The sequence below is a fragment of the Anopheles darlingi genome, chromosome 2 (genome assembly GCF_943734745.1).
Source record: "Anopheles darlingi chromosome 2, idAnoDarlMG_H_01, whole genome shotgun sequence".
Taxonomy (NCBI): Eukaryota; Metazoa; Arthropoda; class Insecta; order Diptera; family Culicidae; genus Anopheles; species Anopheles darlingi.
In genome coordinates this window covers 70,756,057-70,783,556 of record NC_064874.1, presented here as the reverse complement: position 1 = coordinate 70,783,556, position 27,500 = coordinate 70,756,057, and the positions used below count along the sequence as shown (strand labels likewise).

General features: G+C 50.3%; 2 protein-coding genes across 8 annotated transcripts in view; one reads left to right on the top strand and one right to left on the bottom strand.

Annotated features, from left to right (window-relative positions):
* Nucleotides 1-3,337, top strand: part of LOC125951752 (regulatory-associated protein of mTOR) — a 6,425-nt gene extending 3,088 nt beyond the window's left edge. The window contains exons 2-4 of one of the 3 annotated variants that reach the window (XR_007468794.1): nucleotides 1-818; nucleotides 891-2,225; nucleotides 2,292-3,337. The exon at nucleotides 1-818 is cut by the window's left edge and continues 2,296 nt beyond it. Coding sequence is in view for 1 of the 3 variants with exons in the window: in XM_049680760.1 (XP_049536717.1) it covers nucleotides 1-818; nucleotides 891-2,046 (1,974 nt within the window). In the remaining 2 variants the exon portion in view is untranslated. Of the gene's footprint in view, nucleotides 819-890 lie in introns of all 3 variants that reach the window. The other 2 variants (XR_007468793.1, XM_049680760.1) reach the window with 2 other exon arrangements.
* Nucleotides 3,338-4,141: 804 nt separating this feature from the next.
* The window catches only part of LOC125950329 (probable serine/threonine-protein kinase MARK-A), a 30,762-nt gene continuing 7,403 nt past the window's right edge, over nucleotides 4,142-27,500 (bottom strand). For all 5 annotated transcript variants that reach the window (XM_049678205.1, XM_049678206.1, XM_049678204.1 and 2 more), the window contains exons 5-6: nucleotides 11,570-11,761; nucleotides 4,142-6,505 (exon numbers count right to left, since the gene is read on the bottom strand). In XM_049678205.1, coding sequence (XP_049534162.1) covers nucleotides 6,121-6,505; nucleotides 11,570-11,761 — 577 coding nt within the window. In that variant the 3' untranslated portion in view covers nucleotides 4,142-6,120. The remainder of the gene's footprint in view (nucleotides 6,506-11,569; nucleotides 11,762-27,500) is intronic.

The window sequence follows — 27,500 nt, the reverse complement described above, 5'->3', positions numbered from 1 at the left end:
GTCACCGTTGGGTTCTATCAGCGGCTGTGGAATGGATTTGTGGCTCTCTCGAAGGACCCTTTTCCCGAGGTGGCCGCGATGGCGCAGAAGATTACCGATTACGTGCGCGCCGAAACGGCCAAGGAAGTGACGGCGTGTGATAAGAGTGGCCATCATCATGGTACTGGAATGGCTAGTAGCGTAAGCTTACCACCATCGCCCAACACACGAGTTAACTATCTGTCCGGTGAATCACCTCCACCACACCACGGAGATAATGGGCTTAATCGGCTTGGCGCAACCAATAACCACCATCACCACCATGCCACGCCTCTATCGATGAAGAAACGTACTCAGGCAATGAATGAAAGTGGAGAATTTTCCGAGGCACAAACCAGCACGCCCGGGTCAAAGCTCTCCAGCAGTCAACAGCAGCCGCAAGGCGTTTCTTCCTCCAGCATGTCCTCGTCGATATCGGGAGGAACAGGCAGTGGTGCCATCAAGCCGATCGTCAGCACAAAGTTCATCGAATGGTCCGTGAGCTTCTTCGCGCAGCCGTCGAAGCACATGCATGACGCTATGGATGGTGGCCATGATGCCAGTAATGGCAGCAATGGCAGCGGCAACAAGAAGAAGATGGAAGATCACAATTCTTCCGAGTATCTTAATCGGCAGGCTAGGTGCCTGCGCAATCAAGCGGTACGTAGCGAGGGACGAATCCAACGGAAAAAGGCCATCTTCAAGCGACTGGATGTACAACATTGGTCGTGCCGGACCCAACATGCCCCTACGATTATTAAACTCAATCCCTACGATGAACAGCTGGCCTTTGCGTACAAGTAAGTAGCTGCCCCTGTTCTTCCGTCAAGCACTGGTTTAATACTCATATCTTATTCTTCCAACGCCAACAGAGACCGAGTGATAGTGGTGAACATGAACACGGATACGACGTACACGCTAGCTCCGCCATCGACAGCAGCCGGCAGTGGTACTAGTAGCAGCACTAGCAGTGGAAGCAGCATTATCCAGCAACAGTCCCTCTTTCCGTTACAACAACACGGTCCCCATCGCTTGATCAGTCAGACGATCAGCTTACACGATCACCAATCATCGTTGCACCATCAGCCACGAATGCCACACGAAACGTTCCTGCATGGCACAGTCAGCCAGCAACAACCACTCAGCGTAACGTCACTGGAATTCATCAATGCGCACGACATGGGCCTTGTGATGGCCGGTTACAGTGATAGCACCATTCGGTTGTGGCGTCCCCTAGATCCTAGTGCTGAACAGCAGCAGCAGCAGCAGTCACAACAGCAATCGCAATCACAACTACTCTCTGCCTGGCACGGGTTACTGGACTTTCATTCGGCGAGCCTGGCTAAAGTGAGCTGCCTCGATACGGCTGGACAGGCATCGCATTTAAACGGCGGCGCACCGGCACCCGGAGGCTTGGTACTGGCGTGGCATCAGCGCTCCCAGACGATCATGGCTGCCGGAGAGGCGAAGTACGTTCGGATATGGGACGCTGAGCGTGAGATGCGAATATGTGATATACCGAGCGGATCTGATACGTCGGTCCTAAAGTTGTCCTGCGCTCCAAACGGTCTGTTCGCGGCCGGCTTTTACGATGGTAGCGTGCGTATCTTTGATCATCGCTGTCCACCCGCGGAACAGCGCTGTGCCACGATACGGGAGCATCTGCATCCGATCCTGACGCTCTGCATGCGGGACGATTGCGAGGCACTCATCACGGCGTGCACTGGATCGGTCGTGAGGCTGTATGATCTGAGGAAAACGGGATCCGCGCATCAGTACTGGAACATCGGGACGGATGTGTCAGCGATGGCAATACACGCCAGTGCCGATATACTCGCTTGTGCTACCAGTCAAATCGTCATTTATGGACTGGACGGGGCTGTGCTTAGCACGGGTCGTAGCAACGAAGGGTTTATGGCGTCGCGCAAGGGAGTGGCTTCATGCCTGTCGTTCCACAAACACAAACTGAATCTGGCCGCCGGTTACAACGACAACACTGCAGCCGTACTGGTCCCGGACCGGAAGTGAAGAAGCTCACCTTTATACCCCGGATAGCTTTATAATCGCTGGTAGCTAATACAGAGAAAGAGCGGGAGAGAGAGAGAAAGAAAGAAGGAGAGATAGAAAGAGAGAGAGAGAGACAGAGAGAAGATGAAGAGGTCGGCATATACTGGCATAGGCTGCTGCTGCAACGCTATCGCTTTAAGGTAGGTTTTATCGTGTAGGGAACAGAATTCAATAATTAGTTTGGTAAAGACTTAATACAACTGCAGTGCTTCTCTTATTGTAGGCCAACCCAACGCAACTACATAGGACAAATGAGCTAGCGCCTTAGCAGAACGCAACCATAAAGATATTGTCCGTACCGTTTTGAGATGAGCAAACGTTTCCGCTAAACGAGAAATGTGATGTCGTCTACCGACGAATGCCACCGCCACCACGCAAAGTTCAACCGTGTCCGTGATTCATTGGAAGATTCGTAGGTGAAAATCATCTGGTAGAGAGGGATAGACCAAAAAGGACCTAATAATCAGAGCCCAGGGCTACTGTAGGATCGCTGTCCCCCTCCACAATGCTTGCAAATAATGCAAATAGCAGCAGTAGCTTGTAAGCTGAGATAGAGTGTAGCGAGTGTGTACAGCAAAACTGTCGCTTAGAAAGCAAAGCAAAAGCAAGACAAATGAAGGCTTTAAGGCAAAAGCAACAGCTGGAGCAACCGATAATCTTCTAGTTCTTTTAAATCTATTTCCGTTTCCGCCGGATCCACCAATGTTTCTGTGATGAGAAATGTTTTGGCATCTAGCTTGCAGGGCAAATCATGGTCGAAGGCGTGGAGATTGTGCTGTGGTACAGCTTATCCTCCCGTCCCATACAATCACAGATTCATAGGTTTACCGTCTAGCTATGTATCATTTGTTGATGGACTTTTAATATGCTTTTTACCTCATCTATAATTAGTAATCGTTTAAGCTATTGAAAACGTTCACCTTCAGTTCGTTTCTACAAAGCTTTCAATACTTGGAGTGGTGGAGTGTACAATAGTGCGTTTTTTTTTTGGGGAGGAAGAAGGGGAAAGAAACATTGTTTTTTGGTAACCCTGGTTCGTTTTAAATTAGCATTAATATCGAATTATCGGTTAGTTAAGTCGCCACATTATGATTATGTTTACATTATGAAAAGGGCAACATTATGAACCTGAATGAAGTGGAATTGTAAATAAAACCATATGCCTGGTAATCGGACAATCGCGTTTGACAATCTTTGTTGGTCACGAAGGTAACACAAACCTTCTTATAGGGTACGCGAACGTACGCTCCTGGTTATTTCCTGTAACGCTTAAAGAGTAAACATGCTTGCTTACCTATCCGGTGCTTTAATCAAGGAGATATCTTCGTATGCTTCGGAATGATTTTGAATCGTTCGTGAACGAGCACCGTCATCTGCACGACCTGTTTTTTTCAGTATTATTGTGGATACCGTCGCAACATCTCAAGTTGAATTTTATTTGATAGGCCACCATGCGTAAACCTACGTCATGATCGCATGGGTAGATATACTCCATCTTCCATACTTATCAGGTGCTATATCCGACGAGTGGAACTCCCGGTGTAGAATAAACCACGTACACAACGTATTCAAACACACGTTCTCGCGAAAGAATGGTATTGTAACGAGATTTGAATACATCTTCGTAAACCATATTGAGAGAATTTAGCCAAGCTGAATTATCCACTGCTTTATTAAAGTTAAAACACGAAAACTGGACAATAACGATCCGTTTTCCACAGCGTTACTATGATTTAACTTTTTGTGTCACCATAGCAACATTCACAGAACAGCTACTACGATGTGAAGGCAGGCGAACCAGAAGCAACGGAAGAATGCTGTGTGATAAACTCAGACAAATTACCTCATATCTTGAGGAGGTCCGGACACATTCCATATACGAAGAAAATAATGTTTGTAGGAATGGCGTACCATCTTAGTTCTTAATGAAGAAGAATTTCGTAATACATTTCACGATAGATGGATGGCCTCGTCCGTTGGTAGTTGGTTCCCAGTCTAGAGGTGGTTTCGAATGCGATTGCGAGTTCCCGAACCCTTTCTTTCTTCTCCTCTTTTCCTCTACCACCTCGCCGAAGAGAAATATCAAGAGCAAAACACGAGGCAACTATCAGTTTGTTGGTCTCAAGTGTACTCGTAATTCGTAACAAATAATCCATGTACTTCTTATCCCTAATTTTCATACCGTTATCATTAGGCTTTTCTGTAACTACCTGCTACATTGCTACCGACTACCTCTGCAAACGGCTCCTTACACCAACCTGGGTTCTGCTGGCAACCCTTTATAACAAGACGCGTATAATTAATTTCACGATTTTCTTTTTAAATAACCGCCATCACACTGCTACGGAACGGTCAGGAACATAGAGAACAGTAGCGGAGACAGAGTGAGATGCCTGGCCGGATGCATGAGGCTCTCGAGGACTCTCTTGATCGCATTAGTTGTCCAATGATAAGAAGCGCAACAGGGGTCAAACGACAGCAGTGGGAAGAGGGCGACAATTGTCTCCCTACACCTTCCCTACGCTGCTCTGTGGAAGATATAAAGTAATGCGCGACGTTTGCCGCAATTCTCTGTCATTTTTTGACCCTATTTTGCATTTCCCATCTCCCTCTACGCTTGCTCGCCAGTCTTTCCTGTGGTATTACTTTGTAAAAGGATTACGAAGGAAACTAACGGGAATGGCGCCCTACCATGGTCCTTTGGTGCGCCTCTAGAGTTTGTATATACACGTGGCCTATCAATCGGGAGGAAACACACGATTGAATCTGTTTGCTTATCACAACCAATGTGTGCTATATGGACCGTGGTTTGTAATGACCCTAATGATCATCACGTTGGCCTAGCGGCGCCTCGTTCGCGGGTATACCGGTGAGTTTAGAGAAACGAGTGACGGTGTTCGTAGGTTTTTTGTCGCAACATGTACACAAAAGATCCTTAAGTAACTAGCAAAAATGTAACAACAAAACGAACCCTTCAGAGATTGCACATGACCTATTTATCGTCGTCGGCGATTCGATAAGGCGCGTTTGTGTTCGGAAGGAAACAGAACAGAAGAAGAAATACATCGAATAAAAGGGATGGCGGCCGATATCATATCATCCGGCTGTTCGTTCTAACGGAAGAGGCGCGGTTTATGGTAAAATCAATGGGGTTTAATTAAAGGGAAAGTGAATGGAAAGCTACTAAGTGTAACACATAAACACTACATTATAGACGAAGGAATCTGCTTACTAGTTACACAGGCACTGATAATGGTACGCTCGCCCTTACGCTAACTCGGTCCGATTTCAACATAAATTATTAACTCATAGCTCTACGTGTGCTGCACCGCGCTCTCCACGCCGGTGTCCCATTGCATTTTAGCTGATAGTAGCTGCGTATGTCTGTGTGTATGAGTTGAAGGAGAACTGAGTGTTGCTAAGACAGAAGACGTACGCGTCCTTTATAGGGAACTCTCCCCTTCGCTCGGAAGGACATTCATCCTCCTACGCCATACTTTGTACGATTCCATCATCTGCGTGCCAATGCCCGAGATGATGTTGATGCTGAAGATGATGCCGCCGATCTTTGTTACACAGTAAGTTCGATCGATCGACACTCCCGGGAGTTTCCTCTCCCTCAGCTGCTCGATCGATTACGAAGCCGCTGTTGCTGTTGCCGCTCAACATTGCAAGCGAAAAGTCATATGATTGCGGGCCGTAGTACCGCTGCTTCCTTCCCGCTGGCACTAATGCTTTGTGTTGTAGTAGTTGTTGTCGTTGTGCGAGTACTTAATGGTAAGCGCGACTGCCTTGATAGGGTGCTCCGTTTACTCTATACACACGTGGATTACCCACTCCAACGGGGTTCTGCTTCTCTGCTCTCTTTCATCATCATCATCATCTTCTTCTTCTTCCAACGATCACAGCATGCTGTCCGCGAACATCCTTGCGTCCAACGGGGCAACGTGTTGTTTGGACGCCCAGGAAGCACTTCGAAATATCACACGCCCTGTGTCCTCGCCTCCTCGAGGAGAGCACCTCCTCACCACCTTATTAGTCTGATGCACCGCCACCGCTAGCATATCGCGACGAAGAGGAACCAGCTGAATGATGATCATGCTGCTGCTGCTGCTGCTGCTGTTGGTCCTCGGACGGCAGGTACCACTCGGGCACGGTTTGGTCGTCTCCGGCGCTGGCTGCAGCCGCAGCCGCAGCCGCCGCACGGCTCGAGCTCGTATGAATCGGATCCTTGCTATCATCGTGCAGCAACCACGGATGGTAGAGCACGTCGTCCGAAGTGATGCGCTCCTCCGGATCCCTCCGGAGCAGCGATCGGATCATGCAGCGTGCCTTCGACGAGAGACACTCCGGCACCGTGTACTGGCCCCGGCTTATCTTGGCAAACAGCGACGCGTGCTCGGAATCGTTAAATGGATACCTAAAACGAAACAAAGAACGAGAACGAAATCAGTGCTCCACTCTTCCTGCCATTGGATAATAGTTATAATGGGCATTTGAGAAAGATTAGGGGTTTTTTTTTGGTAGAAAATTGCTGCCCTTCTTTTCCCCACCCCATGTTGAGGTTTGGCAAACTGTTATTAATCCATTTAGTGTGCTCGAGCTCCGCGTAGCTGGCGGAGACGGAAAAACAGAGAACGGGAACGGGAACCGGACGTCCGCGTTCGCGTTGAACACAATGCATATGCCGTCGTCATCGTCTTCTGCACACGCCAGCATCAGCCACTTCATCAGACTCCAGGAAGCGAACGTCAACGTCTTGCTGCTTCCCGAGAGACAGAGTCCGGTCCAGTTCGTTCGCCATTCTGGCCCAGAACCAGAACTGAGAACAAAACACGGGAAGCAAGGCAGGCAGCAAACCAACCCCGGGAGGGGGGGGGGGGAAGAGATAGAAAAAAAAGGGACAAAGTGCAACAGACGGCAGGTGTGGACATCAGAGGATATGATTGCTGTTGCTTCGAGGAACAACGCCACCAGATGAGCCAAAGATTTCGGGAAGAGCTTCACCATGGACGATGCTAGTGGTGGCGGCTGCAGTGCACACGACGCAAGTGGGCACAACTCCAGGGTTCGCAGCGGGGTCGGGAATAAGCAGCAAAAAGAAAAGCCATAATTTTCTCTCCATTCGCTTTAACTTTGCGTTCGTTGGAACACGCTCTGAACATCCTTCTTCTCTTCATACGCAAAAGTCCTTGCTACCGGCTCCCGGGTCTTGATTGCATGTGCGCACGCTCTCTCTCTGTCCCTTGCTCTGGTATTGCATTCTTGGTGCATGTCCTGTGCTGGTGCTCTGGGGTCGTGCGTGTTTTGTTGCACAAAGCACCAACGACAGGATGGTGTTCCTCTTTCACGCAAAGAAGATTCTACACTCTGGATGTACGCCTTGAGGCTTCTCTCTTCTGGCCATTTGCCGTTTTCCACAAATCCAGCCACCGATTGCATTTGCAGTCTTGTAGCATGGCAATGGCTGCACCAAATGGCACCCCAGGCAGGCGAAACAGAATGAAAAAGAGAGAGAGAGAAGGAGAGAGGACTTGTGGTTGTAATCCTCGTATGGTAGCGCGCTGTTATCCTTCCTTCCCTACTGTGGCAACAGGAAACCCAGGGCCGAAGCAGCAACATGTGTTTCAAAACATCGTCTTGTCCTCCTGGCTCAACGTGCAGCAGCCTCTTTCCTCGGCTACGGGAACACAACCATCCCAAAACGCATCATCTCGCATGCTTTCCCGTCGCTCACGGCTCTCTCGATCCTCGAAAACGTTGAAGTGAGTGGAAAGGGGGGGAGGGACGGGGGTTGGGGCGAGGATCGAGAGTGTTTTAATATCCTTTTTCTGGCTAGTAGTCGACGTAGAGATGGTGCAGCCAGCCTGCCTTCCTGCCTGCTGCACATCCACACTCTGTCGCTGAGGATCGATCGAGTAGTGAGTGTAGGAAAGGAACACTGCTCTGTCCTGTCCGTCCGCGTCAAGCAAGCAAACCAAACGACAGAACAACCAACGGCGAGATCGTGGAAAGGCGTATAAAAAAGAAGAAACAAAAAAAGGAAAAGAGAAAAAACGGTCGGAATTGGGAAAAGCAGAAACACACATCTGCCGATGATCGGTGTATGCGTCCTTTGCCCGTTTGTCTCGATTTCCTCCTTCTTCTCTTTCATTTCGCCGTTTGAGAGGATCATGGCCGTGTCCCGATGCCATGCCGAAGCGAGTGTGTGGTGCTGAAGGAAGGATGGAAACTCGCAAGAAGGCTGCAACCAACAGCAGCAGCCGAGCAGGAACAATTCAGCTTAAAAGGCAGCATGCATGCAGCAACAGATGCTTGTCTGTGGAGCGGGGGTGCATCATACCAGGATCTCGATGCGCTAGATCTACTCCGGGGCGCACCCGAGCGCAACAGGGATTTTAGGCCGAGGGCCGATGATCTAGTTTTTGATTTTTACAACAACCTGGACCATTTCCAGATGCAGTTCCATCGTTCACGGTGTCTTGAGCTGAAGAGAGCAACGATATTGAAAGGAACAAGTTGCCCGTAAGGTCTGTGCTTTTGAATCAAGTTGTAATAATAAATTGAGTTCAACATTCGTACATCAATCCTCGCTATATCCTTGTTGATCATTGTTACTGACCTCTTTCTCGGTATAATGCACTACCATTATCTGGGATAGCACTTGAGTTGATGAATCTTGCACTTGATCGTCGTACTGCTCCTCAAGTATCAAGTGTTAAGCTAAATACGCGTGTCTTGAGAAGTAATTGAAGCATCTCCTGCACCGTTTCTGGAGGATAATGTTGCATCGACATAGAGACAGTAAGATCATCTTCAATTATTGCTTTGGATTCTTTTACAAGAGAATAATGAATGAAGACTTTATAAGGATCGCTCGTAAGCGAACCCGTTCATTTGATCCAAGTATAATCTTGATCTCTAGGGACAATGGACAATACCAAAATCCGTTTCGAGAGTCGATCAATTGCAGTTCCACGATATATTACCGTATGGAACGATGCTTACAAGGGGCAGATTGCGACCGAGCATAGTCTAACAATAATCTCAATGAATCAACTATTGGCGATGGCAAACAAAAGATCTAAATACATGCCGCGAACGCTCCCGCGCTCGTTGTCAAGTCGACACTTTTGTGTTCAATACAAAGTAGTTAATCAACAAAAGCAACAAAACGTTCGATAACAGAGAAGGCAACAAAAGCTCGCTGTGTTTGAAGAATGAATGATTCTATCATCGATGGAGCATACAATCATTGGACAAACGGAACCGGAACGGTCCGACGGAAACATTCAAACCTTCGTCGTCATTGTCGTCGCCGCGTTGACTCCATTATCAGTTGTTAACCGCTGAAAGCATGCAACCTACATTAGTACTGGGTGCGTCCCTACTCCTTCGATGGATGCTTTGTTCCGCTTGTCAACCACCGTCTTGGCGACGCACGGGTGCGCCGATTTGACGTGGCCTTAACCTAGACGGAGTACACATTCCAACGACTTTAATGACCACCAATCAAACAAAGAGAGAGAGAGAAAATTTGGTCAGAACGGAAAGGTGAAGCTTCCAAGCACAAGATTAAAGTCGATAACTGTCTTCTACCTCGAACGAATACGTTGCTTAGAAAGCGTTTATCTTGCCCTCACAATCAAGCTCGCGCGATCTGCACGCGCACGGGCACGCAACAAGTGATCGAGGACGCGCGCGCGCGCTCGCACTCCAAGAGATCAACAACCGTTGCGATCACCGGTTGTGCCATGGATGCACCGAAGCAATCCGGCTGAAAAGAGTTTGCGCGTTCGTTGGGAAGGATATCCTCATAAAAAAGGATCGGCACTCCCCGCGGAGAGGCATGGCAGTGGCAGGGGGAGGACGAGCCAGAGGCGACGGGCGTCGAAGAGGCCAAAAACAAAATGTGGTCGCGTGTGCACCTGCCGCCACGGCTTCTTACTCCTTTTCTTTCAACCGAGCGAGCAATCCTTCCTTCCTTCCTTCCTTCTGCCACATCCTCTCTCTCTCTATCTCTCGGTTGCTGCTGCGTGGCACCAAAGGCACACACCTCACCTCGCGCGCCGTTAAAGGCTTACGCGCAGGGGCAACAACAAACGCAGCAGATAGAAGAAGATTTGCTGTTTTTACTTCGGTGTCTGCTGTTTTCTCGATTCCACGTTTCGGGCTTTTACGGTTTCTCTGACTTATCCTCTCCGGGCTTCCCAAGCTGGTGCACACAAAACCGCCACCAGCTTAGCTCCGTTGTCTTACGTCGCGCGCTTATTGCTTTGCTTTTGTTCTTTCTGCACTTCCTTTTTCCTGGTTTGCGCGCTCTACTGCTTTCCATCCTACGTCTTCCCATCATCATCATTGCGATCATCATGCGCCGAACCGACTGGCGACGGCTGTTGCCCTCTAGAAGAAGAGTTGAACGCCAGCAAAATCGCGGAAATAAGGCATCTTGGAGCGAAGCAATTCGCGAAAGCAGCAGATGCGATTACCTGCCGCTGTTGCTGTTGCCGCTGACGATGCTTTCCTAGGTTGGAGAGAGCATGATTTCGCAACAATCTAGGAACGAAGAAGACGCTGTGTTACGCCTGCTGCGCCTGCGAGTAAGCCACTTATTCGCTTCGAGAGGTCTTATCATGCTACCTCGCGTAAATTGCGTTGCAAGTGCCGCGTACCGCCGCGAGTTGAGTCATTGAAACTCGGAAAACGGCGGAGAAGGAGCTTCGAGAAGCATTTAATCAAACCAACCAAGATGAGTAACCCCCCCACCGGGCGACTTTGGTTTCGGTAGAATGATCGCGCACAGGCCACCAAATTTTGGGCCAAGTAATGCTGCCGCCACCGCTCACGATCACGTCATCCCGCTTGGCGATCAAGGCCTTAACGAGCAGCTAGCGGTATTTCGTGGCGTGGAGAATTCACGAACTCGCGCATCAGACGCTCCCCCTGCGAGAACCGGGAAGAAACAAGCTTGAACGTGAACGCGCTCTCAACCACCGCAATCCGCCCCTTCGGGGTCGACGTCGTTCGTTGTCGTCATCATCATCATCAGCAGCAACGGCCAGGCCAACGAGCGTGTTCGTGCAGGTTCGAGCTTTGTAGCTTTTTGTTGCAAACACAAACGCGACGACCGAACGTAACCTTGTGCACGACGACCACGGATCGATGTCACCTTCGTGTTAGCGTTGTTGCTGTTGGGTGGGGGGGATGTGCCAGAATGACAAATGTAATCTCGGTCAGCCAGCAGCGGTCAGTAGTAGAGGCGCAGCGATAAACACCAAACCAATTATCAATTGACGTGACCAGGAGGAGGAGGAGGTGGAGTGACAGCAGGACGTGGACGTGATTTGATGTGATTATTTGATGAACTCTGCGTGAGCTTGCAGAACGAACTCGTAAAAGCAACAGCACAGCACAGCACTGGAAGGAATTCAATTGGACCGCAAGGAGAGATAGAGGGCGCCTTTCGAGCATGCATTGCGCTTACCTGCCGACCAGCATCGTGTAGAGGATGACACCGAGGGACCACATATCGGCCGATTTGCCCGAGTAGGACGTGTTGGTGCGCAGCAGTTCCGGCGACACGTAGGCGGGACAGCCCCGCTTGTCCTGCAGCAGATCCTGGGCCGGATCATCCAGCACCACCGCATCCTCTAATGATTCTAGCTTCAAATGAGTTCTGCAAATGACAGGGACAATAACGGGGAGGAGGGAAATGAATCAATTAGCAACCTTTCACATCACATCACATCATTAGTATTAACCGGTGTTTGCCCGGGGAGTGTCAATTGTAGACCAGACCCGAGACCCGAAGACAGGAAGAAGAAGACACCCTTGAGAGAGAGAGAGAGAGTTAATGATGTCGGACCTCCCAGGAATGGTCTACATCGATGATCACCGCGCGCCCCGTGGGTGGTGGTGGTGGATTGAACACTTCCGTCGGATATGCTGAAAACCATTTGAATTTGAAACCGATCGCCTGACAGACTCGAACCCACGCTGGAGGGGTGTGTGTGTGTCCTTCAAGAAGAACGTTGCTAAAAATCAAACGCTCCGCTCGCTTGTGAAAACATCGATTTCACGACCGTCTCCTTGGCCCCCAGGGTTGAAGAGGAAAAAGAGCCAGAGCGACGACGGCGGCGGCGACGTTTCAACATCCTTCCTCCTCTGGCCCTGACGATCGACGAGAGACCATCCACGGAGACAAACGCGTGTCGCGCGCCCCCCTTCTACATTTGAAGATCAATCGATCAATCGATGGCGACGGCGGTGATCGAGTGTGAGGCAATCGCAATGTACCTTCTTTCCCCCCCCTCCCGTGCAAGCACCTTGCTGCGTGTGGAAGAGTCTGTTTGGACAACGGATGGTGAGTGGTAAGGGCATACGATCGTCACGATAATTGGCGTCACGGGTGGGGGAGGTGGAAGAAAGTCAAAGACTCGGCTCGGGACGCTTTGGTTGGACACTTTGCGTGAATACAGCGGGGGGCGGTGTGTGGGGAGTATTACCTATGCGAAGAGGAGGGGGTGGCGGTGGTGCTCGCGATGGCCCTGAACCACCAAGCTTCAAAGCTGAGTGTGGAGCTTGTTTCATCACAAGGCTAAGGGGTTAGTGGGGGTGTGGTGGGAGGCCGTTTGTCCTCCCTCCGTAGACGCCTTTTGTTTCACACACTAACCACTTTTCATTACCACAGAGCGAGAGCCAGAGCGACACACACACAGACCGGATCGACGAAGCAGAAGAGAAACGAGTCTTCTTCTCCGGCACCGGCCGCCGCCGCCGACGAGGTGGTGGTGGTGTTGTTGAGGCCATCGATTAACCTCGCCGCGGGCCAGACCTTCTATTGCTCCGCACCCCGGTGGTACCTCCTTCTCCACCACGCGCTATATCCGGTGGACGCCGCACGACGCGTGCGTTCGTCGTCGCTGAAGGTGAAACATGGCGTCTGGTTGTCATGTAAATGAGCTACTCACTCACTCGCCCTGCCCCAAGACGATAGTAGCGAGACCGGTAGCGACTCTTCGATAAGAGAGCAACAAGGCGTTGCCACCGCGTAACGCATCGGAGTGCCTCGGAGCAGCAGCTTGGTATGCCGGAGAGGTGGTGCACACGCATCGGAGGACCGGAAACCGGACATCACACACCGACCGGACCAAGAAGAAGCAGTCACGCGAGGAGAGAGAGAGAGAGAGCGAAGGTGGTGGGGTGGTGCCATAACACTCGAACGATTGCACAACGACGATCAGGCGCGTCAGCACGCTTTTTTGCAGATTCGCTTTCGTGGCAGAGCGAGAGAGAGAGGAGAGAAGGTTTATAAATAGGATTCTAAAACAGAACAACGCCGCTTCACGCGACGCTCGGTGCCAGGCGATTCCAGGGAAAGGTCAACGAGCGACCAGCAGCGACATTAGCATTGCAAACCCGGGACGACACCGCCATTACCTCCCTTGCTAGCCACGATAACATTTCATTGAATGACTTGCGCTGTTCATTTGAAATGTTGCTTTTAGTCGCTCCTTAATGATAATGTACTGTAATGGTGACGACTATCAGGCCACTTTTTTCGGTAAATAACACCCACCCTGGCAAGGAGAGGGAAAGACCTATGATTACGCGTAAGGTGTACTGCTAACTCTCCACCTGACACAACACACCATGTGCTTTTGGCACTGTGCCACCTGATACAGAGTGAACGATAGGTGCGTGCTACTCGTGCTACTGGCCATATGCGGAAGAGACACATGCTCGTGGTTGTGTTTATGCGTTTGAGGCATTTCTACATTTTCAGCAAATGTTTTACAAACCATCTGACGGAGCGCATTTTGAAGTAGGCGCTACTACCGGTTGTTGATCTTCTGCTCTGTCCGCCGAACGGCCAAAGAAGGATCGTTTAAGCGTTTAGCTTTGCTGCTGTTGTTGAGAACCGGAGAGCCCGAGGCCTGAACCAACTTCAAGGTGGTGTGAATCGGAAAGAGACTCGCGCGAATTGTCAATTCCAAGCCCAAAACTGTCTGTTGCGTGCGTTTTGTGTGCGACCTAAAGGTCGACACAACACTGCAACGGCATTAATTGCATTTATCAGCGCAAAACAACGAGGACATTTTCAACTTTTCAAAAACATTTTCGGAACGGTTTTGCATATCAACTTTCGAGTGTTCGCATGTACCTGACCGCCCGAAGGACAGGACCAAAGTGTCAAAAAGTGGCTTCAAACATAACTGGTTTGGTAAGCAATTCTGTTGTAGGGGCAAAGCAAAGTCAATCATTTATCAGTGCGATCACAATGAACAACGGGGCGCTGTTTCGTATCGTGGTTGGAAAGCGAACCGGTTTGCTAGTTTTTATCATGCACCATTAATTCTTAAACTTTCAACCTTCTTTTTTTTCATTCAACCATTTGGGTTCATAATTTGACGTTGCACAAGCGCCGTCCCAGCCAATGCCAGTACCAACTTTCCTCCACTTAGAGCAGGCAATGTTTGCCGTTACTTTTGGCTAGTATCCATGGAAAAAGTGAAGTTAAAGAAATCAAATATAAAGAATACAAGAGGAGGACGTAACACTTAGTGTAGTATATGATATTCATACAAAACTGCTACTGAGACAACAAATAAAGTTTTGTCAGCGGAATAAATGGATGAATAATTTGCAAACAGATTCCTGACAGAAGTTCACAGCTGCTAAAGTCAATTATCGGAAGATCCAATGACACATCCACTAACTATCTCGATATCAGGCACCCTACAAGTAGCGCGATCGCGATACGATCTGCGTCAGAATTCTGTTTCAGAATTGTCAGTCACGTATTTACTTCTTATTTGGTTTTCCTCCTTCCATGAATGATTCATCGCTCAAGAATCGTACTCCAATTACTCATAAGGTCGACCTCCTCCCCACGACCGCACTGATCAACCGTGTGCGTTCTAGCGTGGCGTAGTTCTCGTAGAAGCCACTCGTAGCTCTAGAAGCACACAAACAATCAAAACCACATTCTATCGGCCCCATTCTCGGGTCCGTTCTTGCCGCTCAAATCGGGCTTCAAAATCTGCTCGCTAATTGCGAAATAGTGACTATTGAGGAACAGAGCAATGTGTGTGTGTGCTGTTAATCAAGTATATTACACCATTAAATTCCATTTTTTCTTCGTTCACCAGCTCGGGTACAAAGATAATGAAACATGAAACCGAGGTAGTGGACCCCCGGCCTCCGGGTTTGCTCGAGTCAAGTGAACACGCATAAAACGGCAACTTAACAAGGGTCCATGCTCGGTCCATTCTCCCCTTCATTGATACGTTCGATTGATCGGCTGATCAATCCCGAAGGTGTTTGGCTGGAAACAGTAAACGGTTGTTGTACGCGTGGCACGAATGGAGGCAAACAGTTGTCAACACACCGCCCCACAAGCTCGACTCCTTGGCACAGCCGCAGGCATTGAGAGAGGAGCGACCGAGCGATCCATTCACACAGGATTGCGATATAGGCGGCCGCCCCACAGTCATCGTCAGCGATCGGGACGCAATCCTGCTGCTTCGGCGACGGCGACGGCAACTGCTAGCGAAGAAGAAGGATACGAGGCATGGTATGAGCAACCCGTCTACCCCCCCCGGGGGGTAGATGGAGCACACCAGATCACACTGCTGATCAGCAGCACACCGCCATTCCCAGAGCCCAGGCTCGAAATACGAATAACGCAACTCCTTGACGAGAGCGTCATCGCGACTACTCTAAATTCATGGGACGACGAGCGCGATCGCGCGTGCACCCAGCTCATGACGCCGCGCTGCTCTCTGTATGTGCAATGGCAATCGTCGCGCGTATATTAGGCCGCCTCTCATTGCATCATGCTAATGCAATCCCTGTGCTGCCTGCGCCAAGCGCACGTGAAATAGTCCGAACACCGAATGTTGTTACCGTCGTTGATCGCCGTCGCGTCATCGTCGTCGTCGACGACGAGAGTGTTGTTTAGTTTTGATTCATTTCTGCGTTTCGTTGCAGCACCACCCTCGGCGGGAGGCGACCCGGTTCATAACGTTCCTTTTTACACGATCTGTCACTGCCTGCCTGCCTGCCAGCGCCCGATCCCCGATACCCCGTGTACGGAGTGTGTCTATGATCGTTTCACCTTTCGACGTGCATACGACGGCTCTGCCCGGTGTTAGAATTTTGTAACCGACGTCCGTCGTCCGCGTGTCCCTTCGGAAGCGCACCCCCCCGATTTGCTGCGAAGATGCTGCGCGAATGTGTCGCGGGATAGGGCAAGGGGACCGCATCGGAAACCGGGGAGAGGAAAATGTGTGCGCCGGTTCACTTGCCGGTGGTGGTGGTCACTTGCCGATGATTGCGTTAAATATTGCTAAATATTTTTGAATAACATTCCACACACCGCGGACCACCCACTCCTCTTCGGGGTGTGTGGCATTGCGTGGCACGTCGCGGCCAAAGGGAGATAGAGCGAGAGAGAGAGCGAGAGCGAGAGAGAGATCATGCGATCGCGATGGTGTTCGGTTGGCGAAATCGATGGCGACGATGATGACGACGACGACGATGGCTGATGGTTAGCTAAGCACAAGCGGCTAAGCGCACACGTACGCCCCATGTGTGCAGCAATGTGTAAGGGGGTGTGTGATGGTGAGGTAAAACGGTACAAAAACGGTGTAACAGTGCGAGAGATCATGCCGGTGTGCCATGCTGGGCCGGGCGGCTAGGCGGCTGCTGAGAGAACGAGAATCGACAAGACATCGCTCCGGTACTCCAAGAGGTACACCAGACCAGAAGGTGTGCATGTGGTAACGATTCCGAAACGACGGTTGTAGTAGAGAGAGGGAGAGATTCTCTATAAATAAAAAGGGTGGTAAGTGACCAACGCCGTGGTCACACCCCGTGGTGCTTCTTTTCCATATTCCGCGTCGATCAGAAATCATCCCATCAAGCAGCTTAGTCGTCTAGCGGACGCGGCGAAATCATCCTAGAATCATCTTTCGCATTCACAGAGACCAATGGCCTCTATTAATGAGCAGAACTCTTCTCTCTCTCTTCCCTCCCCGGACAGTTATGGCGTGACGTACGAAGAGATGATCCGCAGCAGCAGCAACAGCAGCAGCGATTGGGGCTGCGAGTTCGTTGCATGCCACATTGCCCTCCCCAAAGAGAGACACACAAACACACATGCATGAATGTAGGGGCCAGATCCAGGGGATCGCCGTTGACCAACATGCCCTCCCCCCCCCCCCTCGGTTGTGCCACGTGTGTGTTTGGCCGCCCGGTTAGGGCTATTTACGGCAACTTTGCTGCCCACCTTCGGCTGGGTGGGATGGTTGGGGGGCTTCGGAGTGGCCGCGCTCCTTACGATCAACGCTACCACCAACCAGCGCAATGCGCGGTTTGACTGTTGGTTGGTTGTTTGGTAAAAGTTCAACGTGCCCCCAAGGAGCGGTGTGTGTATGGGCGGTCCCCCGGTACGACTTGGCATCGGTCGATCGGTCGGGACTGGACAGTATAACAGTTTTCGTTACGATCGCGGAGTGTCCGAGAAGGGCGTTTGCGCAACGTGCTAATACGTTCGAATGTTGAATCACGCGTTAGATTGTGTCTAAGGGGGTGGCGATTGGGGACAGAGGCTGGCGTTTCAGAATGTCTTGTCTAAATGTCCTGAGTCCTTTAGAAGTACAGCGTAGTGTAACAGTGATAGATAGTGAGCGTGTTTCTGCCTATAGTGACCTATAGATCACATAGTCAAGTTACTTAATTTCGCATCTAGAGGCACGGTTGCAATTTTCAACGTTACGACAAACCATCGCAATTTGTGCAAGAGATTTTTTTCCTAAATAGATGAACTTTTTCTTTATTGAAACCCTGATAAAACAGAACGTGACCTTTAAAGCGATCTGTTTATGACGCAAATTATGTTCCCTCGCAAATAAAATGAATTTCCAAATTAATTCAAGCGAAGACAACTTCTATAAAGAAATTTAATACCATTAACTTTGTAAACGATTCTTAGATGGAACCTCATGAAGAGTAGAAAAATAAAAACATTAACTAAGGCACAGCACTTTAGAGAGGTTGTATTGGGATGTTTTTAATTAGATGAAAAAAGAAAATAACTAACATCTTTGGAGAAGTATCTGATTAATAATTCGCTCAAAGTAAACGATAAAACTTCGAAATGTAATTATTACATTAAAGGTGTTTATAGGACAAAACCATTTAATTTAATATCTCCACGATTCTTTCTTCTCGAGATGGTTGCGAGTGCACCCAGTCAAAATGAAACGATATTCATATTTCGACTGGCCGTTAAATCATCACCACCAACTGCCAACAACACACAAAACGCTCTAGTGCGGCAGCAGACAGAACACACATTCCTCCCGTTGGTAGCACATTCCCAAAACCCCTAGCTGATGCACGAAAACGCATCCAACGGAATGCGTCGCATGATGACGTGTACGATGACCGGAAATTCCCTGCATTTCCTTCTCGCCATTCCACCAACACCAATCGCAGACACGCTTCCGTGCGATTTTCGGTACATTACTCATCGGACTGACCGGAGCGCATCACACACCACGGTTTACGGTGTGCGCCTGTAGCGGTAGGGAGGGTAGATGAACCAACATTCCACGATGTGCCAGCTTCGAGTGGACCAGGAAAAGACCACGACGAGGCAAAGCGCGCGTCTGTTCGCATAATCTCTCGCTACCATCCGTGATGGAGTCAGCAATCGTGAACGATCATGTCGCCGTTGTTTGCTGTACAAGGAAAGCAGCGATGGCGGTTATGTCTGGCACCGCGCATCCGCTTCGCTGGCAAACCAGTGCGAGAGAAAGGTGAAAGAGACTTGCTGCTGCTGTTGCTGGTATCGTCGAGACACGTAAGCATCGAGCGCAACACGCCGAGAAAGTTATGCCCGGTGCGCAGGCTGCTTCTCGCTAGGTGATCCTCGACCGATCGCATCGTAGCTTGGGCCATTGCAAAAGACAACAAAAATCGGGAAAACAGACCTGAACAGACCTGAACAGACCTGACGACCGGTCAAAGCCAACCAACCATGCCAGCCCCGAACCAGAGGAGGTATTGCCGTTGCTCCGGTTGCATTGTGACCGATCATACCACCGGTTTGCGCATTCTCGTTACACAATGACTTTCTTCGTACTGCAGGCTAGTGGCAGGAAGAGAGAAGCAGAGTGTTGTGCGCACTGTCGCAAGTAACGCGCTCCGGTAAATCATGATTCCATCGCACGACGCCGCAGAGAGCTGAGTGGCCGACGTCGAGCGATGGTTCCGTGTCATGTTTACCAAGGCGTCTACGGCGCGTCTGCTGATCGAGAGCATACCACCGAGACATACCACCGACTGATAGGCGACTGAAGTGCGCCTTCCTGACACAGGTTTGTTAGATAACCCCGATTAGATGCGTGCGTAGCGTGGAATACGAAGAGAGGTGAGGGCACACAATGAGGGTTAAAGCGTACACCACATGAGGTGCGTATGTTACATATATATATTTCCTTAAAAGTAATGCTGAGTACTCGAGCAAAACACCAGGAAATTCATGGAAGCCCGCCCGATTGAACAACAATCCGGAGCGAGGAGAAAGGAGGAACTGAGCGTAATTGACGACATTGCCCCGATGCGAAGTGACTTATACAAGCTCGAATTAACACGCATCGAATGCTGTTCCACCATGGCCATTACACCATAATCTCAAATGAAACCGACTGACGCATGGTTATAGGAACAAAAATTTGTCGGATATGGAAAGACTCCGCAGAGAGATCTCAAAAGACAAAGCAAATCTTAAGCAAAGTCCCCAGATCATATAAAACGCCCTTTTTTTATATAGACTTCCTTCCGTCCAATATCGGTTCGTTTTATCTAAACAGGAACCGGATATGCTGCAAGCGTAACACACTCTCGGCCGGTTCAATCGATTGATGATCCACTTTATGCACGGTGGCACCAGATGCCACTGTCTGTGCGTTCCTCTCTAGCACAGCGCTTCCTGTTTCTTATGTCAGCAGCAGCAAGCAGGCTTGTATGCCTTTTCTCTCTTCAATATGCCGCAGCCACCAGGGTGCTCTGGGCGCATCTTTCCAACCCTGCACCCCGCACAACACCACCACCACCAGACGCGCAGGTAGGTGAGTATAGGTCCAAAAGCAGAAGGACACGATCGTACAATCGAGCATCGAGGAGTGCTCGATCAAGCCGTTTACCATTGGTCTTCAGGTAGGTTTACCACCACCACCACCGACGCGCACGCACACGGTGGCTTTTCTTTTCTGGGAGAAAATTGGAATCCTCGAGCGCCCGAATATTGTATTGGATCGGTTGAGGGTCTCCGCATTAGATCATTTAGTCAACCGTGTCCTGGAATCCCGAGAAGGGATCGAGCGGGATCGAATCGGGATCGAGAGCAGGGGTATACGGAGACAGGCAGACACAAGCAGGCAGGCAGGCAGGCAGGCCGCCTTCCTGCCTGCCTGCTCTACTACAACGGGTGCTGCTATCCGCCCGCTTGTACCGCTTCCTTTTCATTGCCAGTTCAAAGGCGCAGGAGGGCGAACTCCAATGAATCGCAACATATGGGACGCGAAGGTAGCTGAAGGTGTTGGTGGTGCGGGTGGTGGTGCGTCTCTTCTGAAGGTAGACAAACACACAAGAGCCCACCACTGGCACCTCACGATAACACACGTCGATCCCACCACCGGGCAAAAAAGGGGCCACAACGTATCCCTGACCTGGGCAACGAGAACCCAACCTCAAGGCTCTGGTGGTGCCAGCCATCATCGGGTGTGCCAGGTATAAAAGGACTCGCTCGCGACAAGGTGTGTGTGTGTGTTGTGTGCGTGTTCCGTTGCCTCTTCCCCGTTGTTTGCTCTTTCCTGAGATATCGAATTCTGGGGCTGGGAAGGTAAACTCGGAACGGGGACGCCTTGTTCCCCGGGGTCCTCTCTTGTTGTTCCGCCAGCATACACACGCACACACACATACAACATCATAAAGGCATAAAACGCTAAACGGTACGTTGTGTATTGCCTTGTCGTCGTCGTCGTCGTCGTGGACACCGATATGTGGGAAGACTCAGAACCAATGGCTCAGGAGGAAGCACGTCCATCCTGAATCCCGAGAGCGCATCACGCATCGATTGAAACGAACGCGATTGAACATCTGCAGGGAGCAGTACCGCCATAGAGATCGGTTGGTACCAGTTGGTTCCAGATAACCAGGGTGGGTGCGCACAGACATACAGAAACTCCTAAACAGAAAGGGCCAGGAGGCATTTCTGTGACGATTTTCCCACCGATCCAGACTTGGCAGCGCAGTGATCGCGACGCACTATAGGGGCATGTGTGGGATCATGATTTTTGGATTTCATTTTTGGATTCCACATCTCCAGCTCGTCGCTTTCAGCATTGGCTTCTTATCTGGATTTCCTTCATTCGTCTGCTTCTGGAGTCCGGGGAAGCAACAGACAGACATGAGACTTTGCTCCAGATGTAATGGTACCGAGATGGCATCACCAGCAGTAGAAGTGGAAGAGCTTCTCTAAGATCATGTCTGGTTACGCTGCTGATGGGTATGCTCTTGGCACGCTGCTGATGGGTATGCACTATCCAGCGATATCCTATCGGTGATCGATTAGCTGGTGACAGTAACTCCCATAGCAAACACACAAACACGCAGTACTCGTACAAGTTGTGAGATGCTTTGACGTACACTCTAATCAAATCAACACAAACGGATAGGCGGCTCCATTGCCCTGGAGTGAGAATTAATTCCCTAACTACAACCACCGCAGTTTGGGTTTCGATTTCCAACGGTGGATATCCCGGAGGGTATCGTGCCGCCAAATGATCTGGCAGTGTGTGCAGAGTGGTACATGGTGTAGTGGTGTCGGCGTTTGTCCTTATTAAATTTATGCTTATTTAATTAAGCTTATCTAATTTTGCCTCATTCCTGCTGCGGCTGCTGCTGCTCCTGCTCCTGCTCCTGCTCCTGACTCTTGCACTTCTTCTCACCTACCTCCCCTGACACTTTAATTCAATTTGGAATCGACAGTTAGACCGTGCTGCTGTTGCTGCTGCTGCCATTCTTCCTTCCAGTGTATATCGCTTTATTCACTTAGTAGCAGCGGTAATAAGCAATCTAATAAACTAAGTACTGTTAATCTAATAAATAATGCTCATCGATGATGGCAGTGCACACGACAGCAGAACCTGCGCGTCCACATTAATGAGTACAGTGTAGCCGCGACCGCGTCTACGAACAATCATTCTGGCGCTGCTGCTGCTGCTCCTGCGGCTGCGACACATTATCGCACTCCAAGGTTCAAGCGATTGAAGATGCCCTTTTTCCAAGGGCCAATTGCCCTTTGATCGTCTGCCATTGATTGTCTCAAGATGATTGAGAACGCAAGAACGGAACGATCGCACGGCAATCTTGCAGCAGCATTGCAACGCCAAAGATGACCGCCACCGGAGCTCGGACATAGGCCTGATCCGATGTAGGAGGAGGGTGGGAGGGGGGGGGAGGTGCTGCCGTTGTTCTGCCGCGGCTTGCTGCTTCAATGCCAATCCAATTGTTGTGTACGATTGTTGTTGCTGCAACTGTGCTGTGCAGAGCGGCAATCGGTGTCCTCCAAAGTGCCGCTGCCCGGCACCACTTGCCACCGCCGACCACCAACTAGTTTCACCGTGCAATCACCACCAATCCGGTGTGTTCTGTGTACGCCCCGTGTGCTTGGAGCGGGCTCTAAATGCTCTCATACCCCCCTCCTCCTTGTCCGCCTCTGGCCGATTCCGCGAGAGTTAGACTCTTCGTTTGGCGGTCCAATGGCAAAATCTCGGTCACGGCCAACCTAATGCCGCTCTCGCGGACCAGCGGACACGCCGAAAGAGCGAACTAGATCCTCCGGATGGTGAATGGAGGGTGGTGGCAGGGAAGTGGCGACGCGACGCTTTTATTTGGCGGCATCAGGGCCAACGAAGACGAAGTAGCAATTGCAACTTCCACTCGGATATGGTGGTAACGTCCCTGGGTCAGCGGCGTTCATCGTTTGCCAGTCGCGAGCACTCCAAAAAGGCACACCGTCGCGCCAAGCTTCAAGTGGGACACAAGCCGGTCGGTCGGTCGGTCGGTTTGTGGTCTTGATCTCGGTCAACACACACCCCTCCCTGGCGGAGTCAGAGACCTTCGTGAAGTAGCTGAAGCCGTTATAGTGCCCCCTAATGACCGTCTTGTAGTAGTAACAGCAGCAACATCAGCTCACCGGTGACCATAAAACCGACTGGTGCGATGATGCAGCTCCTCCGTTCGATCCGCTCGATGGTGATGATGATGATGAACAACCATTGGTAGGGACCGTGTAATCATCACCTCGCGTTGACCGGCTGTTCGATTGTTGATCGCTGCTTTCTCGATGCAGATACACCCGAAGAGTACAAGAACCCATACTGGGCGATAGAATGGTGATGATGACGATGATGATGATGAGGGTGATGCCATTTTAATGTAGTTTGTATGCAAATGCAACTCTTGCGTCAACACCGACGGCAGCACGACAACGCGAGAACGTTGGAGCTGCATTCTAGAGAGCCAGGTCGGTGCGGCCTGAAACTGAGCTGAAGCCAAGCGAAGCCAAGAGCCACAGCCAAGAGGGCTGTTGGCGTAGAGGCGAGAGCGGGTAGTGAGATTATGAAATGTGGTAAACGAAATGCCAAAGTTTGGCCTGATGTGATGGTTGCACAGATGTCTTTAATGGTGACGCGATCATTATGATGATCGCGCACAGTGCCTGTCACCGCTTGGTCAATAGAACGTCATAAGAAGATGTTTTACTGCCTTTACTGGGTTATAAGTGGATACACGCTTGGCTTCTTCATCAAAGAGGGTTAAATGTGGAGCGAGTAAATCTATTTAATTGAGTAACTCATTTAAGCTGCCGAATGCGATTACTGATCTGGTGGATCGTTTGCAAACATAAATCATTAACTATATAAAGTACTAAAGTAGATAGAGTATTGATCCAACACACACAATCTTTCTTCTGCTAGAAAGAAAGAAATATGATTTTTTCGATTTTCGAAACGATTTTCTTTAAGAATTTATGATTTGATACTATGGTTTCACGTTCCTTAATCACATCTTCTATGATGCAAAAAAATAAAGCTACACTGGTTTTGAACAGTACCATTTCTAAAATTATTGCTAACTCAAATAACTAATCCCAATTAAATTCCAATAATTATGCTATAACACTCTTCAGTGCTATTAGGCACAATACTTATCGCTTGACTGCTACAACGTATTCAATTCAAATATTTGTAACATTACAATCCATGAGAGCTTCCAAGATCACAATTCAAATGCAATGGCAAGGATGGACACATTGATGATCCTTGTTCGCAACAATTCGCCAGAATTCAAGCAGCTAAAGTAAGTAAGATGTTATCACCTAATACGAAATAAAGCACCATCACATCCGAACTATCTGATCGCTCAACAGGCCCTCCCAGTTTCTTATCTACTTCCATGCTATTTTTAACCTTTTTGGATTCGATGCGAACACCAAAAGAGCAATTTTTCATACAAAACGCACTCCTCCTCTTCTCGTCTATCGGCCGTCGATGATGGGATGTGCGGGCACCATTGGCCAAACTAATTAAGCAGGCGCTAACAGCATTAGCCGAAGGTTAGAGCGGTGCGCGCACAGTATGTAAAGAGCGTCACACCGAGCCCAAGCGCAGAGAGGCGGCGAGGAAAAGAATGTATGTAAATAAACATTGAGCCAGCACGATTTCCATATAAACAGAGCACGGATTGCATCACAGTGACACCCCAGCCAGACAGAGCGAATGGCAATTTGTCCTTCTGGCTGAGCATCACCCCGCTGCTCCGTCTCGTGTCGCGTCTCGAGAGCATGACCTGCCGTTGCTACTGCTACTGCTACTGCTACTGCTGCTGCTGCTGCCGCTACTATCGATATTGATCCTCATCACCGAACCGAACTCTCTCACGACGACGACGACCCCCTACCTGCGAGGCTAATTTATTCAAGGGTACTAATTAGTTCACTTTGGCATCGTCCACCCTCGACCGGGTGGTGGTGGTGGTGGTGGTGGTAGTAGGGTGGAGGCTATACGAAGGTCAGTCTAATGAGCGTAGAGCCGTTCTTGATGTTGCATCAGCATAACCGTAACACCACCAGCAACAACGCCCAATGCCGAAACCCCAAGCAGGGGGAACCATCCATGGCCACCGCTCGCCACTCTGTGTACAACGACACAGATGCGTACCACAGACAGCAGGCAGACCATCATCTCATCAGCACACACAGAATCAGCGCCGGGCGCAGCACACCACCGTTCACCCCTAGAGCACATTACGTCAAGCAACAATTGCGAGACGGTGTGCGCGCGGTCGAGCGCTCGGTGAGGGTTACTTCTCTTCCAAAAGTCGCCGCGATCGCGTCTGCGCGAGGTGAGAAGATTAGGCCGGCAAGGTGCCAGGTCTGTGGTGCGGTCCGCGTGGTCCTCGCGGTCCTCTAATGCCAGTAGCCGCCACACAGCAACACACAATGTGCGCCGAGGAGTGACCTCGCGCAATACACCGACGGTCCTCTGGTCCTCTGGTCCGCGGCTTCACAACCGGACCAACCATCGACCCCTCCACCGGACAGACCCGGTCTCTCTCGGTCGGCGTAGATCTGACACACACGTATCGGCGTGTATTGGCCGGTCGCACCGCGGTTTCGCGCCTTCAAAGGTTGCGTGTCCGTTCGCATCGGCTAGTGTGTTAGTGATCACGACGAGGAGAACGAGAGAGAGAGAGAGAGATTGTGTAGTAGCCAGCCGGTTACTACTACCCGGGCCGGATTGGCATTGCGATACACACAGGCGGCGTGTGAACAGAGAGTGGGGTGTGCGTCGTCGTCGTCGTCGTTCCAATGTCACCGTTGCAACACGTGTTTCGTCGGCGAACCGGTTGCCGTCGTCGCTGCTGTTGAATGGGGATTGCTGTTGCTGCTGTGCGCGAAATCGTTCACGGTGAGCTCACTGGCGTTGAAGCTGATCTGCCTCATCTCGTAAAGAGATGCTCCTCTGTTCGAACTAGAATGATGCTCCTGAACAAGCGATCGTCTACCTTAATTCATCCAATGATATGGAGATTCTGGTTGAAAATTCAAATGCCAAGAGGTTCTAATGATTGCACAAACACACCAACATCCTCACCACAAGATCGGTTTACAGCAAAAGAAGCCAATCATCTTTGTGCAGATCAAATGATGTCGATTGGTTCGTTGTTGGGACGCCATCTATCATTCGCCACATCTGGTGTGGTTCCACAAGATCGTTAGAACTTTAATCGATCGATTCTAAAACCCGCTTAAGGTACAGTTCCAGCGCGCGTTTCAAATTAATCCGTTACAATCCCTTCTAGCCCGTGATACAATGCCACACCCAACGTGATCAACGGGTGATGGCTGCTGACGCAAACTTGCCGCCGCTCGGCTATATCTAAGGGAACCTGCGCGGCGGTAGGTAGCACACTTCCACTTCCTCCCTCCCCTTGTTCCTTTTGCTTGACGTGCATATGCTCGTATTGTGGTCACCTATTGAGGTCATAGAGCATATGGTAAAGGTTCGAAAGAAGGAGGGCAGCCAGCAGCAGTATAAACGCTCTCACAGACCACCGTTGCCTCCGCCGCCGCCGCCGCCGCTCCGTTTGCTCTGTGTGCAATTCATTGTGTTTCACTGAAGGTTTTTCGGGCAGAAATGCCGTCGCCACGCGTCGTATGTCGCGAGCAGTGTTGGCCAGATCGGTCGCTCTCTCGCTAATCCACGACGAAACCACAACACACACACCGGCAGGGAGTGGAGGGGGGGGGGGGCGAACCGAGGACCGCGTGCGAGAGCTGGTGCCGACGGACAATGACAACATAAAAGGTGAGCGCAACCAAAAACCAGCCGCCGAGCGAGCGAGCGAGCATATTGCGGGTCTCACTACTCATTGAACCATAGTTTTCAAGGTTCCAGTGTTCCAGTTCGTCAGGCACACACATTCAGACACACGCATACTGTCAGACAGAGGTACCAGGGCCAGACGAGCATTAACGAGACGTTTGCAATTTACCAACGTGGCGACGGCGAACGATCTTGCCACGCTGCAGAATATGACGAGGAGAACCTGTACCTTGAGCAAATATCAATATGCCACACGATCATGAGAAGGGACAGAGAGCGAAAGAGAGAGAGCGAGAGAGAGAGGGAGACCTATAGAGGAGGACGAGCACCCTAAAGACGGCAGTCACGCAACATAAATCCGACGACGACGACGACGACGACGACGACGAGGACTAGGAATCGGGAGCATCCGTGAACCCTCTTCAGTCCCTGCGCTACGGTCCGCGTGCC